Source organism: Dipteris shenzhenensis, chromosome 32 (genome assembly GCF_047967505.1).
Source record: "Dipteris shenzhenensis isolate YYH24624 ecotype China chromosome 32, Dip_SZ_1.0, whole genome shotgun sequence".
Taxonomy (NCBI): Eukaryota; Viridiplantae; Streptophyta; class Polypodiopsida; order Gleicheniales; family Dipteridaceae; genus Dipteris; species Dipteris shenzhenensis.
Window position 1 is genome coordinate 10600045 of NC_141627.1, and position 14675 is coordinate 10614719.

A 14675-nucleotide genomic window follows, 5' to 3' on the forward strand; every position below is an offset into this window, starting at 1 on the left:
ACCATTCTTCTAGATACGCTTTCATGAACAACCATGAAGAAAACTAGGGTGCAATCCTATTTTTATGATAAGCAAGTAGTGGCTTTTCATGAAGTGTTTTCTTCATTTCTATGAAGAAAGACAAATATTACCTGGATTTAAATGTCCTCATGCGCGAGAAGATATGCCAATTGGTTGTATCGAATCTACATTGTAAATCGTAGGAACCACTGAAGGACCAGGCGTATAGAGAGAAAATTGTAGCCCTCCAATAGAATTGGAACCTATCAATAGAGGAATTGAAGGAGGAAAATCTTAACTTCAAACTCGAGGAGAAAGACTGGTGCAAGGCGGAGGCAGAGTTACAAAAGAAGCTTGAGAGCCTCAAGCGACAGCTCAATGTAGTACATACAGACATCCCCCATTGTGTTTGGAGATTGATCCTCATGATCGGAGTTACATCAAGTCATAAATGTGTAAGTCCATGGCTTTGGGAGCCCTTGACCCAAAAGAGCCGGTGGCTATAGCTCAAGCCATTGCAAGAACACCACCATCCACCCCACCTGCGCCCACCCCACCTTCGAACCAACTGGTACCAGTCTTATCTCCTCCAATGCCTCGAACTAGAGGTGAAGAAAACCGAACCAAGTCCTGCAGTTAACGGAGGAGATGACCAAGTTGCACACCAATATTGAGGACCTGTGTATGGGCAATAGGGAGCTTCAACAGAACCGCAGCTCTCGTCAGCAGGAGCTGGCAGAGGCCCAACGACGCAATGTGTTCTATGCTTAGGCCTTCAATGCCTTTGCTCAATTGGATGCCTTGGCACAAATATCATAACCTCTAGGGTATCCGAAATTGTCAATCCTCTCACAGTCTTATGCATGCAACCATGCCACCCTGCCCCAACTCCCACCTTCGCTCCCACTATTCTTGTTTATTGTCTGCCTATAGCCCCTGCTTCCCAAGACGATGGCAAGGAAGTGGTAGAAGGATGAGTCCATCCGGCTCATTGGAGGGTATTGCAGAAAGGGAACCCGACATTTGGTAGTAGATAACATGATTTTGCTTTCGACATCCATCTGGGAGAAGCAGGATCGGTCCACAGATGATGATCTGCATCGCCATAGTCCCGATAACTTTCCAGGCACGACCTCTCTTTCAACAAGGCTGTGAGGGTGCTTGATGAGCAATTGGCACTCACAGACAATCACAACATCCAACTCCCCCCCCCCCACCACCACAATGGGCTTTGGTCACCAACAATTTTAAAGAAATAGGATTGCCTAGAAGGTTGCTCGGTGAACCTTACTCATTATTGACTCATAGTTAGTTTGATGTATAATACACTCACTTCTGTATCAATCCTTGATGCAGTTTGTGGACATCCATCCCTTGGGACCACCCTTGGGAGTCCCAAAGTGTTACTAGTCTAACTCACCCCACTCTGGTTAACACCGCATTGCTCCACCCTTAATCAGAGATGACACCTATCAGGCCTTCATTGCCATGATAGCTAGTTAAGTACAACAAAAACAAGGTGACTTGTATTCAATCGGCTTGTGCTATTTAGGAATTTTTAATTTAATGTGCTTAATGTTGTGTGTTAGTAATCTTGGTGTCCATGAGGGAGTGGTTTGACCAATAAATGAGAACCATTAGATCCCCACGAGATATAATGGCTCTAATTCAACAGGGACTCCAGTGCGCAGTCTAGACATCATGACATCATCAAGTAGTGGGCAGGATTTAAGCCACATACCACTAATGGACTCCGCAAAAAAGTAAGATTTTGAATGAAAGCTACTATCAATTCTAAATCCCAATTTCACTAATTAGACCTCTCCTTCCAAGACAGGCCCAAAAAGGAGCCGACTTCCATTATGGGGCTAGTCGGATCACAAAAAAGACCAAATATAGAATGGCACGATTTCTTCGTTTACAAGCACTACCCAATAGAGGCAAGGCTCAGTTATAGCCTTTGGTCCTCATGTGTCTTTCCTTTGGGGGGGGTGTAAAGGGGTTTATTTTATTGATATGTCATAAATTTTTCATAATATTTACAAATCCTTTGAAAGATTCACTCCAACAATGGAAGAAACAATAGCAAAACTTATAAAGAATAAGTAAGCAACCGAAAAACCAAAGAGTGATCTCCATCCACAATTATAAAACTTCATTCTTCTTTTTCTCTTCCTCATTTTGATTCTGGGGCAAGGCCTCTGAATGTCCATCGGCCATTACCACACCTTCTTAGTTATCTTAGGTGCTCACAAGCAAAATCAATATCTTTCTTAAGATTGTGAGTTAGTTTCTCAAGGAGTGCATCAACTTCATCATTATAGAACTTTTGAGCCTGTATGCAACAACCAATGAGTAGTGACTTCAACACCATTAAGAAAATTACCTCTGAGAACAAAAGCATTCCTCTATAACCAAATGAACCATAGAGTCTTGTTTCGAAGACCTGCCACTTACCCCAAAATCTAGGAGGAATCTCCCAAGAAATAACAACGATTAGAAACAAAATGACCGCATTTCAGTCTAGCTCTATCCAAAAGAACTTTGCCCATCTCGTAGTTGAGGAAAAGATGAGAGATATGCTCTATTATAGCATTGAAAAATTGCAAACCCTCTACCTATAACAACTGCCTTGCATCCTATCCGAACTTTTCTCCTTTCGTCGTCCTTCTCTCTTCCTCCTACTTCTTCCTTCATCCATCATACTTCTTTCTTTCTGCTACTTCTTACTTCCTTCTTCCTTGTTCCTTCCTTCTACTCGTTTCCTCCTCCTCCATAATTCCTCCATCATGCTACTTCTTTCTTTCTCCTACTTCTTACTTCCTTCTTACTTGTTCCTTCCTTCTAATCCTTTCCTCCTATTGCTTGATTCCTCCTTTCATCCTCTCACTCCTCCCTATTCCTCGCTTATCTTATCTCCATTTTAATACTTTGCAAATGTAATAACTTGATTCTCAAAGTTTTACTCATTATATTTTTCCTTTGCTTACATTAAGTGCCTTGCTAACTTATTCTCTCATTAGTAAACACCTAGCTTACATTATTTTGGGAAAGTAAACCTCCTCTTAGCTCTTGAAGGACTAGATTGCACTTCTTATACAAAATATCTATGTCAACTACTTTATAAACACATTACATTGCCCAGTACAAGACCCCCCCACCATGGGATTGAAGGTCATGGGTTGGGGCATAAACTCAAGCATAGGACCATCTGATATTGCAATGATAAACTATGGCACTTGGGACTAGTAACCTTAGATGGCATCAAACCTAGGGAGTCGTGAAACATAGGCAGTTGTAATGGTGAGGCATTCGCATGGCAAGTAGGATGTCATGGGTTTTGAAATTGAGGACAGGGCACATAATTTGGGCTTTTGTGAAACCTGACTTGACCTCAAGATGTAAGCACATCACATGGACTAGCGATTCCATGGTGAGGGCCTCCTGTATGACCTGTGTAATTTAGTGAGGAGGATGTGGCCTACATATGGGTTGCGAAGACTATGAAGGCCCCATATTTGCAAGATCTATCTTGAATATTTTTAATGCAAAGAGAGCACTTGACTAAAAGAAAAAGAAATATTAAAAAATACAACAAGATATTGATCAATTGCGCCAAATTGATCAATGGCATCAAATAGGCACTTCCAATTTAATTCCACTTCTCTCTTTGCAAAAAAAAGAATATTCCTCTACTATAATAGATATTTATTACAATAGGAAGCCTTAAGGGATGTTTGATGCCACATATCAAGTTATTTTTGGCTTAATCTTTTGTGAAAAAGCTAGCTTTTGTGTTCTTATCACTTGCAATAGATACACTCATTGTGCCCTCATGTTTGCTTCTTCACTTCTATCTTTGCCCAAACTTCTCAAGTACCCCTGTGAGGAGTGGAAGCTGTTGGGAGGAATGTCTTCATAGGCCTTTGTGGCTGTTCTATTGAGCTTAGTGATTCGGTGGTGTCAAGTCACCCAATTCCAATGGGAGTGATCATATCGCTTTCAAATTGGCTAGGATGTTTGAGCAACAAAACAGTATGATCTTGACGATCCACCTACTTGTAGCCTGCATTTGTGTTGTTCCACTCTCCTTTGTGGAGTCTTGTGTCAATGAACAATTACTTGAATTTCTGTGTAGAATTAGAGTGTTCTTTGGTCACCATCGAATAGAAACAACTACCCCCCCCCCCTCTCTCTCTCAAACTGGGCACATCGTAACCATGCGGGAGATTTGCTAGTCAAGAGAGTGAGGAGCCTATAAGAGGGAGGAAAAATCTTATCATAGATTCCTCAAGCTACAGGAAGAGAGGAAAACCTTCATAGATGGTCGCAATGTGTGGTAACTGGCTTTGTGACCCTATAAAAGAGAGAAGAGGATTAAAACCAACTTGGCCAATGGGCGACGATCAAAGCTAGAAAGTCAAACTCTAGGAGGATTAACATCCACCTTGTGATGTGACCCATCATGCAAGGCTTGTTGAACAAATAGAGTAGGGGATGGCCTCATGGACACCCACGGGTTCAGATGCTCCACCATCAACTAGCTTTATACCAAGTTTGTTAATTCTAGATAAAAATTTCCCCATTTCTCCTAACACTCCTTGGTACAAACACCAAATTGGTTCCCCCATCTAGTATTTCTTCAACCTTGGCATTGCGAAAGGCTACGGGGATCATCGCATTTGTGCCATCACTTTCATAATAGTGGCCAAGCCTGTTAATGGGAACCTTAAGGAGGTTTTGGCCATCCTCAAGAGGTGATAGCACTTCTTTAGGGTCAGTAGACTCTTGAGCTAGAATTTTCCCATTCATCCAATCAAAGAGGTCCCTCCAAAGGGTGGGATTCCCTCAAACTAAAGACACTATCGAAATCTTGACCATTGTGGATAAGAAGAATGCTAGTCCTGCTATGTTTCATGGAGCATTAGATGGTTCACAACCAATCAAGAATGGCTCACTAAAGCCATAGATGGTTTGAGTGTCATCCTCTTTTAAGCTTTGCAGAGAAAGAGTCTCTTCAAACATGTGTTGGACCGTCCCCCCATGGTAGTAGGACTCTGAGGTTCTTCCTCCTCCATAGTCTTGGGCACTTGGAGTGCCTTGGTGCCCTTAGGGCCGTACAATTGTCCAAGGTGGATGGTATCCCCTTTGTTTGAATTTCTCTTGGCACTCTTGTACCAAACTCCGAGCAAAATGACCAATTTGTCTGCATTTGTAACACACATTCGGGAAGGATGCAAAATTTAAGAGAATGCGAAAAGGATGTGGAAATCCATAATCAATATCTAAACACGAAGGAATGGGCTCTTCCATATCCCTCAAGACACCAAATCGGATGTCCCTACTCAAAACTAGAAAATCTTGCATAGGAAGATACAACACTCTCCCCAACAAAGCTGCAATAGAGGATAGATGTGAGAGTAGAGGAATTGGCAAGACCTTAAGAGTGACCCAGATGGGATAGAGACACATTAGAGTTTTGGCTGAGTCAAAAAGGGGATCTCAAGGCATTACATAAGCAAAAAAACCTGCACCATGTACACTAGCCATATTGACTAACTAATAAAGTGTATCCACATCAACATAGTGTGTGTAATAAAAACCTTTACTAGAAAGACAAAGGAATCTAGTTTGTGATTACCAACTATGGCTGATGACTAGGCACATAGAGAAGATGAATTCATCATGTGTCCCATAAAATAAATACATACTCCTCATTGTTGTGCTTGATAGAGAGAATCAAGAAAAGATTCGGAAGGTGAAGCAAAATCGAAGAAGTTAACTTTGAGTGACTTATCTATTGGAGAAGAAGTCACCAAAATAGCAGGCCGTTTTTTCCTTGCCAAACATAAAAAAGTCAAGGCTGCATGAAAGCCAAGTGGCTGAGAACCAAACTGAGGTGAAGGCGACTGAAATACTCGAGCAAACGGAGGATCAGAACATGCAGCAGAAGGTACTTGAGCAGGCGGAGGCGACTGAAAAACAAATGAAGGAGAACACACAGATATTGGAGGTGGACACATAGAAGATGCTGGAGATGGACACACAGCTGATGCTAGAGGTGGATTAGATACTAGAGGTGAACATATAGATGGCGTCAACAAAAATACATGATGATAGCAGATGGGGTGCAGGAGATGGACACACAGTAGAACCCGAAGGCGGACACACAGCCGATGCTAGAGGTGAACACTCGGACGAGCCATCACAGAATGGGACAATAGAGGCAAATGAAGAAGGAAGCTCCATCTCGAAGGCTCTTCACACACACACTACACACACACACGCACACATGCATGCATGCATATATACATACATACATAGATACATGTGTGCATGGAAGTGCGCGCGTGCACACACACAGACACACACAGAATTATATAATTTTGGGCTATTTTAAGTCCTAATATATCCTTTTTAAAAATTCACAATTTATTTGCATCAATGTAACTATTGAAAGTCATGATTTTTTAGCTAATAGTGTTGACATTACTACCGACATAAGCATCAATATAGTGCTACATCAACATTTCATCTGATTGATGCTTTCTTAGTAACATTCATTTCCACACTTGTATGATCCTTTTACTCTTTTACAAAAAAAATATATGTAGCTTTTTATCAAAATTACTATCACAAATGATGCTATACTGTGTTGAATGTGCATTCAAAAGCTCATCTTCGAGATCTAGCAATGTTGGTGTAGTAGTGAATAGACAAATATAGAGGACACTGCAACATTAGTAATATAGTTGTTGCTAGAAGCTTGGGCCAGGCTTGCGGCTAACTAATCTAATGTGTCACTTGCTTAGTAGAGCTTGCATGTTGTTCAGAACATAACAAGTGTGAGTTTAAAACTAAGCCTAAATATGCTTGAATAGCATTATATGTATATTCATTAAATAACCTCATAGGGTCCTACTATGGGCAAGAATTCAAAGACTCTTTTTCTTATTGTTAGGTTTGGACATTTTTTGAGGTGTCTGCATGAACACTCAAGCGAAATTTGAATTGCATTGTATGAATTCCTATTTTAAAGGTCAATCAAAGCCTAATAATCACAATTCATAATGTTTTCATTGTAGCTATGTTTTTTCTGAATCATAATGTTTTCATTGTAGTTATGCTTTTCCTAAATCTCAAAGTTTCGACATGTCAAAATCATATATACATCCTCTCCTCTTCTTTTAGTATCATCGAATGCTTGTTATCAACAAGTGGTTGAAGTTTGCAAAATGACAAAGATTCCCCTCTCCAAGCATTAAGGAGTAAGACATAAATTTCAAGATTTCAAGAAAGTCTATTGAGTGTCTCTACCTCAAGCATAACCATTTTTATACGGTGAACCTTTTCTTGCATAGTTAATTTCATTGGAGACCACTATCTTATGTGTAGTGCACTAAGGATGACTTCAAAATAGATGCACTTATAACCGTTGCAAATCTACAAAACATAACTATGAGATCAACCTTTCCTGAGACAAACCAATTAGCCATGATAGGCAAGCCCAAAGCAAATAAACAAATTGCTTCATTGCACTAGAAGCTCCCACCTCCTTCTCAACCATATTCTACTTGCCTACCAAACAATTGTACTAAGTTAACTCCTCCTTGCCACAATCTTCAAGAAATCCTTTGGTGGAGTCATAAGAGCTTCCCAATATTGAGATATGTGATATCTTTTAAAGAGCCTTGAAGCAATTTTACAATATCAGTAGATGTGATAACTTTCTAATAACCTCAAAGCACCTTCAAGTGCTACTATATCAATCACTAATATTCTTTAGGCTTGAGAAGTACAGACTCGGCTCGTTACAAATTTACATTGCATGGTAGTATACAAATCACATTGATTCTGTCAGGTTTATAGTGTTTTAAGAGAACTACTAATTTGGTTTGCATAAAAAAATGCACATAATTTTTTAAACATACTCAAAATCCTTTTGGAACTAACTTGTATATATAAAGATTTTGGTACCTTTTTTGCTTGATGTATTAAGGATCAATCGAGGCCAAAGGAACTAGTCATGCTAATGAGCTAGAAGGAAAAGTTGAGGCCAATGATCATGCTTTTCCACACACAGGACACACACAAACCAAAACCGCATGGTCACGTGCCGTTAGCTGGAAGGGATGTGGAAAGGATGGGAGAATTCGAGAACCCATGATGTGTCAACGTGGACACATTCATGATTCCGTGCTTGATGAAGTGTCCGGCTTACATTCAAAATGGCTTAGCCATTTAAAATATAAATAAATAGAATAGAGTTAAATTATTAGCAGTCAAATATAAAATAAGAGTAGATAGCAGAGATGCGAAAGGCTCTCTCCCTACTCTAGACAAACCACCTCTCTCTCTCTTCATGGTCTCTCTCATCCGCCTGCTCCATCAATCGATCAATTATCCATGCCTTCGGCCTGAACAGAATCATGCGCTTCACCATAGATCGAATACGTTCTAGGCACGCTTTCGGTGTCGCCTTGATTCAGGTTCGGCACGCCTAGCACGACATATACTGAGCAACACTACCATCCTTGACAGCACCTGTATAGGCCAATATTTTGAGGAGCTGAAGGGACAGGCCGGAATAACGTATGCAGGACGACTCTGATTGTTAGAACATATCGGAAACGCAAAGAGAATTATGATATTTGCAGTGGATAGAAACAGACGAAACCGCGGTCATTGATTCAAATGTCAATGGATTTAACCTTGGTGTCGAGAAGCGGCACTCCAGCAAATTTGACTTACCGAAAACAATGATTGCGTCCTGGAAGCCCCATCCCGAACGTACGGCGACAGGCAGCATCCAATTCACGAACAACACGCCGCTCTTTGTCTGGACATTGTTCACGTTTTAGAGGTGCCTGTATACAGGACTAGCGTTGAGAGTTTGGGTGATCAATCGCTATCCTCCAGTTTTTTTAACCTTCGCATTACCCCGGGACTTGAGATACATCAACACTGGCTTGGACACGCTCCGAAATGGGACTTTTCAAAAATAAAGAAACTCGAATTGCATCACCGGAGACAAGTTTTGATGGCTATTCAGATGGGTATGATTATTCTAGTTTTGCCACCAGGCAAAGCCCCAGCATAGCTTCCTCAGAGAGAAGACGTCCGTCTCTGAGTCTTCAAATTCCAAGATCTCCCAAACTTAAGCAAGTTAAATCTATGTTCGGTCGCCAGGTAGAATCCTTACGATGAAAATACTATCATGAAGAATTATCTCCTGCTGGATTTAACGTAGACAGATTATCTGATGCCATTCCATCTCGTATGTACTTTGTATCAGCCCTTATCTCACCGGGCCACTGAACCATCGGTGCGATTTGGGAGTTCCGATCGCGTGAAGCTGGACAAAGTATTGTTTCAACTGCATATCTTCTGGCTTTATATGCACTCAATTGTATTTTGATCAAGCCACCTCATTTTCCTCGTGTAAACCTCTACTATGAAATTAGCAGACAGTTGATCATGTGGGTCAGTATGATATTTGTTCTTTCTGTGCAGTTATATTATAATGCGGAGCTTTCGAAGTGTCGGATAGGATTAGATGGGCCTGGTACGTGAATTTTTTATCGTGCAGAGCAAAATAAACAAACCTCCTTAAAATTCTATGCTGAGCAATATCCACATCACAACAATATCTCGTCTCCAATCGGACATTGAAAAATAGTAGACCTCAGTGAGTCCAACTGGCTCAAAAGATATAAGAATGCTTATGTATCGAGAAGAGGGGAAGAATGGAAGAATGCACATTGAACCAATAGCCTGCGCTGTTTGAGATGTAAAGAAGTCTATGAAGTACATACATGCTCCGATTAGCAATTGATAAAAGTTTGCACTGTTTTCAGGCCCCGTGTATGACTTTAGATCGACCTTGGGGAAGCAGTATGTTTCCAAGAATGAAACAGCACCAGCAATCAGCTTTGGAGTTGCCAATCGATTTCAAAGGGTATGTTGGTAAGCATATCTTGAATGTTAGCAACATAATCAAAGGTGTCCTTTATTTCACCCCACATAAATTAGTGCATAATACTTGGCTCTAAAATAATTCGTCAACTTTCTACCAACGCAGCATAGATATGGGGAAGGCACTCCCGGACCTGGCACTTACAATTCCCCTTCTGGCTTCGGCCCGCAGGTAAGAGTCGGTCCTTGGTTTTGCACTAACGTCTTGGCATATCCATTTCAAAGCTACTTTAAACACCAATTCTGACCATCTTATCATAAGCAAAGGTGTACTAACGCAGCTGTGCACTCACATTTGTTGAGCAATTACTTCAATTAATATTAACTATTTTTAAGATCTAGAATCATAGTTTTAAAGCTTGCACTAATTGGGAAAAATTTTCCTTCATGGAAATCTTCTAATTTCAATAGAAAGTGCAAACAAATTTAAGAGTCATAACTATAATTGGCTAATAACTAGGAGTGCACACCACATAGGCAATTAGATGTACTTATTTGTATTCGGTTTTCATTGAATATCCACAAAGCTAGAATATATGCATTGTGTGATACATGGTTAATCATATCACCAGCTTAGCTAGGACTAGCTATCATGATATTCAATATAAGAAGGGAAAAACCACCCTTTCAAATGCGCTAGCTATCACCAAGCATCAAATCTACTTAAAATGAGTATCACCTAGTCTTCCATGTCATAGATTGATTTCCCCACTATTTCCATGAAAATTAGTTTTAAATCTACTGAAATTGTCTAGTTATATGGGTAGTGAAGTGTAGTACTATTTAGTTAGGACCACCTGATCACTTAAACCACAAATGTGATGCTCTTATGCATCATATAGGGAGAAGCCTATCATTTAGTGAAGTCTAGTACTATTTAGTTAGAACCACTTGATCACTTAAACCACAAATGGGATGCTCTTATGCATCGTATATAGGGAGAAGCCTACCATTTAAATGTTGCATCTGAGCAAATATTGACATGTTCAATGAGAATGAGATTTGCCAAACTTCTTAATGAACTGAACTAAGTTCTCATATATTAAAAGAGAATTTCTTTGTAACATTAAACTTGTGGAGAAATCCTTGAAGCCCAATATTATTGGTCTAGATGCACATGTTTCACAAAAATAAATTAGGGCTAACTAAGGATTGGGCAAACTAAGTTGAGCCCACTTTTGTGAAAAAAGCAAAGAGTTTATAAGTTTGTCTTAAAAAGTAGTTGATATTTTTAAAGTAAGTATCACAAGAACTATAAAATCGATCAAGGAAGGAATCATGACAATTAACACTTAAACAACTAAAAGTAGCAAATTGTGAAGTAATATTTTCATATTATTGAAAACTACGTTAAGAAAAAGTTTCATGTTTGAGTTTTAAAATTGATAGTAGCACACATCCCAAGCAATTCAAAGTCTTCAAAACATAATAGTAGCAAAGGCTTACACTATCCAATGGACAATATCTTTATATATGCACTCCTCTCATTTTGAAAAGAAATGCAAATATGTATCTTAACTTTTAAGAAGACTAGAAAATATGTTTATGAACTTTTAAGTATACTTACAAGGCTAGCATTGAGACAACTTGATGAGATATAATTACAAGGGTGAAGTTAAGCTTAAAACATGCTTGTTACCAGGTTTTGTCCCGTCAACAATCACCATGGTTTGCAGACTTCGGTAGATCCACAAGAGATCAACAAAATAGAATATATTTAAGCTCGGAGTTTGATAAAGTAAATCTGTACAGACTTCTTTCATCTCTTTTTTACGTATCAAGCACGCATGAGGTTCTATTTTTTATTATTAAAGAGAAAATTAGATGTAGAAGCAATCCCTTTACAAGAATTGATGTGTATCTTACATTAATGGAACGCTTAGGTAGGGTTCAAATATAAGTATGCTAGTTGGAAATTCGGATGAAACATTCATTCTAAGATTGTTATTTGCTAATAAATTAGGATGGGGCTTTTGAAGCCAACAAGGATACGATTTCTATCACAAAATTGAAGAAAGTATGCAACTACATATTATATGTTATAATTGCTAATAAATTTTCATGAGCTTATATATTCAATTTAATACTAGGTTCCCTAGTTGAAAAGAATCTAAAACTTAATTGATTATTGAAAAAATGAGGGGGGGATGGGAAGGCAATGGGAGTATAGAAGGCAAAGAGAGGGATGAAGAGGAGAGTGATAAATGAGATTTTTTAATAAGAGAGGGGCCCTATTTATAAGGTTAACATTTTAAAAATATTCCAATACTCTATATCTTTTACACATGTGGCCTATTGAGAAGACCCTCAAGTGCATCATGAGTAAATGCCCCTCCTTTGCATGAAATTTTGAAACTGTTCCGTTGATGTAAAGGCTTTTTCAAACAAGTTTCTCCTTTGTCATTCTTACTCGCGCATCATCCACCACCACATCTCAACGTCAGCCTAGGTCAAGGCTCAAGTAATATGTATCCTTAGGTGAAGTTATAGGGAGATTAATTCCTTTACAATATTGTCTCTATTTAGGGTTGTATGTTGCGTTTGTTAGTATGGATGCTGATGCGTTTGTTTGATGATAACGTGCAGAATAAGTATGGAACTCAATCACCGGGACCATCAGTGTGTGATGGTAGATCTTCTTTAGGAACTCAAACAGCCGCACAAAACAAGTCAGCTCCTAAGATCAGCTTTGGCGGTGAAAAGAGGTTCAAGGTAATTGTGAAACATTGCTTCTGCTATTAGTAATCGAGATACTTTAGACTAGTCTCAAGATCCGCTTGTGTCCAGTAAGCAATCCAGCTTGCTGGATTGCATTATATTCTTGGAGGAGGTCTACAGCCAGAATTAGACGCATGGATGTGCAGTATCTATAAAGATAGAAAACTTATAGAAATGAACGTCGCCCAAAATGATAATCTCTATTCCTTTTTCGCCGTTTTCGTGCAGTATGGTGTTATGAGCCAGACCAACTGCTCTCCTGGAGTAGGACAATATAAGAGCATCGGTTCTGTCGGCAAACAACCCGAATCCAAGAAGAACAACTGTCCGTCCTTCACGTTTTCGCACTCCGATAGAGATGATAGGGCAAAGGTCTGAAGACTGCCTTTATGGACAGCTTACTGCTCTTAAGGATTCGACATCGTTGGTTTCATTTTGTATCTACATGGAAGCACGTGGACGCAAGAGGTTTCATTCCGATGTCTAGCTTATCAAATTGTTATGTTAATGGTTTCGCAGGTTTTTATCTCAGTAGAACATGATAAAGCTCACTATGGAGAAGAATCCCCAGGCCCAGGATCCGCCTTGAAAACCGTTACCTCCTTGGTAAAAATAACTGAGCCTATCTTTATATGAAAGTTTCACGTGAATTTGAATCAAAACACATTGCTCTATATTATATATTGCTTGTCGCTTGTTCTGTGTTGGAAACAAAGATCGGGCGGAATTAATCATGCGATAAGGAACAAATTACTGTTCCATTCTGATGACAGGGTCAACAAATCGAGTCCAAAAAAACTTCATTCAGTGTATCGAAATTCGGCACCGCTCCCAGATTTAAAGATTACCACAGCGAGATCCCAGGACCGGGCGAATACGAGTGCTAAACCTCTCGAAAGCAGTGCAGTACATGGGCGCTGCTCCTATTCCACGCCGTCGATCTGGGCATTTGAAGCTGATCGTGGACGCCATTGAACTTCGTACTCCACTGGAACGTGCGAGACTGTACTTGGAAAACGATTATCATCGTGCAAAAGCTAGTGAAGAACGTGTATTTAGGCTTAATATGTTAAACTACTCGGTGAAATGAGTTTGAGTATGGCTGGGCAATATTCTCTACGGTGCCCAAGCGCATGGGGCGCGCTCTGTACATTTCACTCGCTGCCTGCCCTTTTCCAGGCGAAATATTGTACTAGATCAGGTTCCAACTCTCGAGAATTCGCGTGTGTTTTAATCGTAAGCGAACGGCTCTCTCTATACACACACACGCGCGGGCGCGCGCTCTGTCTCTCTCTCTCTCTCACACACACACATATATAGATATATAAGATAGAGAGACATTTTAAAAGATAGATACATACAACATATATCTTTAACCTATTAACGAGGGACAACTTAAAAAAGAGAGGACACCTTGCAGCTTGGATGAAAAGAGCCTGCTACGTGTCAGAAAGAAGGACTCTCTTAATAATTTTTATGGATTTTGTTGAAAAGAGACAAATGGAGGTAGAGAGACGCTAGGCTTTGCGAGGAGAGGAGATGGAAGGTCCGGTTGCTTCCTCCTCCATGGCCCCCTCGAGCTTCGTTTTCTTCCTTCCTTGCAGTTGCGGAAAGGGATCTCCTCGGGCCCCTTCCTCGGCTTCCCTCCACGCTTCAAACCTCCAGCCTCTTCCACCTCCTTTATACCTTGCCCACAACCACCTGCTAAGTTGGGAGGCAAAAGGACCGACTGGGACAACCGATTGCATCTACCAACCAGAAATTAAATTGCACACAATATGCTACGAGTTTGGCTTTTGCTGCTACTGGTCCTCCTCCCGTTGCTCTCTTGCAGCGACTACGGGCACTCTCTTCGAGATTTCTGTGGACGCCACGGTACTACTGTAGGTCGCAACCCAGCTGCGGGGGGGAGGCAAGTCCCTATGGCGGCTGCTACTGGCCAAGGTTGCAAATCCCAGAGTGAGTGAGAAGAGTAAAGGGAG

The 14675-nt window shown here is 40.3% G+C and overlaps 1 protein-coding gene across 1 annotated transcript; it reads left to right on the forward strand.

Moving 5' to 3' along the window:
* Positions 1-8985: 8985 nt before the first annotated feature.
* Positions 8986-13580, forward strand: LOC147880291 (uncharacterized). Its single transcript, XM_087370343.1, has 10 exons — positions 8986-9189; positions 9296-9364; positions 9514-9565; positions 9858-9958; positions 10082-10147; positions 11618-11713; positions 12562-12687; positions 12922-13065; positions 13213-13299; positions 13467-13580. Exons 1-10 carry the CDS (start codon positions 8986-8988, stop codon positions 13578-13580), a joined length of 1059 nt encoding a protein of 352 aa, XP_087226469.1.
* Positions 13581-14675: the final 1095 nt, after the last annotated feature.